The sequence below is a fragment of the Patiria miniata genome, unplaced genomic scaffold (assembly GCF_015706575.1).
Source record: "Patiria miniata isolate m_02_andy unplaced genomic scaffold, ASM1570657v1 HiC_scaffold_4, whole genome shotgun sequence".
NCBI lineage: Eukaryota > Metazoa > Echinodermata > Asteroidea > Valvatida > Asterinidae > Patiria > Patiria miniata.
In genome coordinates, this window is record NW_024037071.1 from 381,270 (window position 1) to 386,092 (window position 4,823).

Sequence of the window (4,823 nt, forward strand, 5' to 3'; positions counted from 1 at the left end):
CAGAACACGAAAATAAAACGGCATACGACAAGTAATCAATTGATTTTAGCTTCTGAATGAAGGGCGAGACGCTCCTAACTCTTTCTGAGTCAGTAGGACCTCATGTGCGCATGCGCTTTTGTGACAGTGCACTTATGAACAATAATTTCAACAGCTGTTCAGACTAGGCCGAACTGGGTGGGTGTGCATGGGTTCGTTTATGGTGTAAATCGAGGACGCTCACGTGCAACATCATCGATGAATTGAGGACAGGAACCAAATCGAGGACGACCTCGATTAGAAAACGTGTACAAAACCAATAAGAGCTGTTGCAAAAAAAGTTGAGGTACAAACAAAGGAAAAGGAAAGAGGAACAAAAGAAAATCCTCGATTTATACCATAAACAAACGTGGGCACACACATAATGTATATACACAGTACGTAGACACAGTGTAACGACGGGTTTTCGATCCAGTGAGAGGAAAATACACGAGAGTAGCAGAGATTCTGATAGAACGTATAGGGAACGGCCTGGCTGCACGTCACGTCACCACCAGATAGACGAATACAAAACGCGTGATTCAAATATTAACGTAATGAGCTGATTCATTACAAGATAGATATAACTATTAATAGCATCTGAACCGGGGGCACCATTTAAAACTTTTTGAAACTTGAAAAAGGCCTGCAAAAACAAACAAACAAATATATTTGTTACAGGACATTATATTCCTTTAAATTTCGCTCGAAAAAGAAAATCGGAATTTCGAAAAAGCACGTATATATACACCGACTTTAATGCTAAATTTAACAAAAGTGCCCAGAAGGGACCCGTACGTTTCCCCATGCATTCTCGACCCCATATACATTTAGTGACTAAAAAAGCTTTCTACAAATCGAGAAACCGAAAAAAAAACGACTTGGTGTCGCGTTATCACGTAAGTACTTCTCGTTAACTCGGAACGTGTTTAATAGCGACCCAAATAGCGCACCGAGTTGACAAAGCACGCTTGTTAAAACGGGGCAAGTTGACTTTGAGATGCATCTATAATTTATCTACGGCGACGTGTGCGTGCTGCGTGCATGCTCCTCTTGACAAGTACGGAAGGAGCCCCCGGAGCGATCGCCAGACACGATTTACAAACACTGTCTCTGTCTTGACATACCATCTCAGTTAATGTCGGTCTTCTTTCCCTCTTTCCCCCCTAACCTATGGGGTGAATGTCAATGAGCGTGTTGTGCCAGAAAACACAATTTTGTACGTTCAAAGTGTGCTCTGCTGAAGTCAGGACACGGACCCTGAAAATTAAAGGCAGAATCGATAGGTATAGCTGTCACTTACAGTGAGGGTTTGTGAACTGTCATTCACTAGGCTGTTGCGCAGTCACGATGATTCACAACGTTCTGGGAAAGATAATACTTGTTAACACCTTTGCTTGCCGGTTGCCAGAGACGCGATTTGGCAGTGTGTATTCGAGTCCCTGCAAATCCCTGTAAGTCCATCACAAGCGTTTCAGTCTCAAGTCAAGTCACTAGCTTTGCAAATGAACTGTTGCAGAAGCATACTTGTGACAGCACTCATGAAAGAACTTGTGAAAGGACCAGCAGCGTAGCTACGCGGGGGAGGGGGGGGGCGAATTGACGTCGTTTTTACCCCAGACACCGCATACAAAAACAACGCTAATGTAACACATATGCAGGCACCAGACGATTCCTCATTTGCATATCCGTATTCAAAAATCTTGCACATGCAAATGATCGAATACCAGGGTGAGAGAGCAGGTAGTGGTGGGCGCTTACTGCTCCACAACCTGGGAACGAGGTTGCTGTCTACCTTTCAGCACGGATGAAATTTTTGGGCGACCCTCCGTTGTAACCTCAAGGCCCCCCCCCCCCACACACACACACACAAACACACACACACCCGCCCCCTAGGATGAGAATCCTGGCTACGCCGCCGAAACGGACTTGTGATGGACTCGAATACGACACTGCAATTTTGGGATGAAACGCACTAATGACTAATCTCATTTCATATTAACGAGCGACCGGGTTCGCAAAAATGAGTGAACACCTGTGTCCCAATGATTACGTCAAACAGAATCATAATTACATCGCCAAGTTTCCTGCCACGGGAAACAATCTTACCAATCCCACTCGATCGTAGTTTGTAATAGATGTTTTTTTGTTATTGTCACCCGCTAATTAGGCCCTACGTTCTCGTTGAAATCTATAAAAGAAACAATTTTGAAGAAGAAAAAGAACGAAAGGTGTAGGATGTTGAGGTTTGTCAGTAGAAAAGCCACAAAGGACCTTTGTCTAATTTCTTGATATTGATAGCGAGCAGAATTGATTGCTCTTAACTCAGACCAACAAACAAAGTAAAACGGAAAACACAATGTCAAACGTTCCATCTCTCGAAGGTGGTTCCGCAGTCTCTGTCTTCGACAGTTTCGCCGAGAAGCAGTTGTTAGCAGCTTTGTTCGGTCTCATGTTTTTCATCGGTGTGCTGGGTAACAGCTCTGTCTTGCTGGCCGTTGTTCTCTCCCGCAAACCTCGCTCAGCCACCAACGTTTTCGTGGTCAACTTGGCCGTAGCGGACCTCATCACGTGTCTGAGTTTGCCCATCATGGTTCTGGCGCTTCTGAGCGACAGCAGGGAAAAGCTTCTCGTTCCCGACAATCTATGCGCTTTGCAGGGATTTGTGCTCATCGTTTGCATCGGGTGCAGCCTGAATAACATCGCGACGATTGCCTTCTATCGCGCCTTGATCACTCGTCGGCGCCGTCCCATCTGGCTTTTCAACCGTCGCGGTCTAGCAACCATAGTCGCTACGACCTGGCTTATCCCCTTAGTAGTCGGACTCTTGCCTATTATATCTGAGTTTGGCTCGTACGAATACGATGACAAATTGTCCACTTGTTCCTACAAGGGATCCGCTACGTTTTCCAGAATCATGAGTGCCGCCTACTACCCTGTGCAATTAATTGTTACATTCACTAGCTATGCACTAGTCTTCTACACAGTTAGGCAACACGTCAGAAGAGTCAACGACGCTCCTGGGCAGCCAATAGCCCTAGTTGGTGGGGCCATGAGGCTACCTTTGCGACCATTTGCACCTATGCGTCCACACCAATTAGCGATTCAAGTTACAACCTCTAGCAGCCAGGAGCAGGTCCTTGCTACAAACCAGCTACAATCCAACCATCCGCCATCAATTGCCAGACAGCCTGCTCCAGCCAGGCGTCAGCTTCGTCGAAAGATTGACGTCAACCTTACTTTATTCCTTGTTGTCATTTTCTATATCATATGCGTCTCTCCCTTTTTAGTTTTGGTGTTGCTTCTCGAAGACAATTCACAGAAAATTGTGCCCTTTTTAGGCGCGCTTATCGTCAGCAACAGCTGCATAAACCCTGTGATTTACACGGCCCGGCACCCAGATTTCAAAGCAGTCATTCGCTGCATCTTGTTGTGCAAACTCTCAAAGATACCCATGCAATCGGCTTTTCTACGAGGGCTACTCAGCTTTCGCGGTAGATAAGATTAGATTTTATTCAGTTGAAGTAACGTTCATAATACAGGTAAAAGAGGCTAAATATTCAGACTTTGACAAGGTTTTTGGATATACCTCCGGTGTCGCTCGCATTCGTGCCCCGTGTTCAGCTGAATGTTCCGTTCATTCGGAAAGACGTTTGTTGTTATTTAAATTATCACTGTGAGTTTTGACCCTGAAACATGACGACATAGGGATTTTGCGTTTCCTGTAAAGCCTCTTGTTCATAACACATGCCGTCAACGACACCACGAAGTGGACTTGAATGCGCGCTACGCACGCGTATTTCGAAGTAACACTCATGTACACTGTGCGCTCACCTGGTACATTTTCGTTTTCACGAAGCAACACCCGTCTTTATTTCACAGTTTAAAGGCTTTTATTAATTTTTTCTCTAATCCCTCAAGAATACGGATTAATCACATTCCTGTCAAAAGTTTTAAAACGTTTTTATCCCAATTCTATTTCCGTAACATTGTTCTAACTTTCGAAAACGAAAATCGTTCGCGCTAGTGTCCGATGTACGGACACACACTTACTTCGTGAAACCAAAATGTGTCATGTAGCGGTTTTCACGAAGTAACATGTCTGTGTTGTTGTGTGTTACTTCGTGGTGTCGGTGACGATGCGTTTGTATCACGGATAACTGGTGCCTATCAATATCGTTTCGTACGTATCTGTTCTAGTGTTATTGTTTCATTTATCATGGTGTAAAAATAATGTTCAAGAGCTCTGAGCACGACTAACAATAAAGTAAAAGAACTTTGAAATATGAATCTCCAGCTCCAGAAATGCTTGATAATAAGACGTGTCATTATCTTTGTAAGCAGATATATACGTTACCTCAGTCTGGTAACACAACTCGTAGTTTACTTTAAGGTTTTTAACTTTTTTTTTTTTAAATTGATGCATTTATTTTTCTTTCAACGTTTTTGATAAATCGACCACAGAGAATTCAGGAAAGACATTTTTATTTCACTAAGTGGACTGCAAATGCTCGAGGAAAAGATTTCATAAACGTTCTAGCAAACGACTTACGATTGCGCATTGTGCTCAGTATAGTTTGCAGAAAAAAAGTTCGTCAGATAGTCCTCGTAACGGAAGTAGTGTAACGAGTGCCCAATCAAATTTCAAAATTTGCCGGGCACAAATTTTAAATCTCCACCACAAGATAATTCTCATCAATTGAGGCATGCCAGTTTGAATCCTTTGCGTTTCCAAATTGTTTCAAATTTTCGCCAAGTTCGCGGGCTTCATTTCCGTGCCTTTTCTGAGAGGGTCCACATTTATT

General features: G+C 43.6%; 1 protein-coding gene across 1 annotated transcript; it reads left to right on the forward strand.

Annotated features, from left to right (window-relative positions):
- The first annotated feature begins 2,377 nt into the window (after nt 1-2,377).
- LOC119740038 (G-protein coupled receptor moody-like) lies at nt 2,378-3,520 on the forward strand. The gene has a single exon (XM_038215236.1). It carries the CDS (start codon nt 2,378-2,380, stop codon nt 3,518-3,520), a length of 1,143 nt encoding a protein of 380 aa, XP_038071164.1.
- The last annotated feature ends 1,303 nt before the right edge of the window (nt 3,521-4,823 follow it).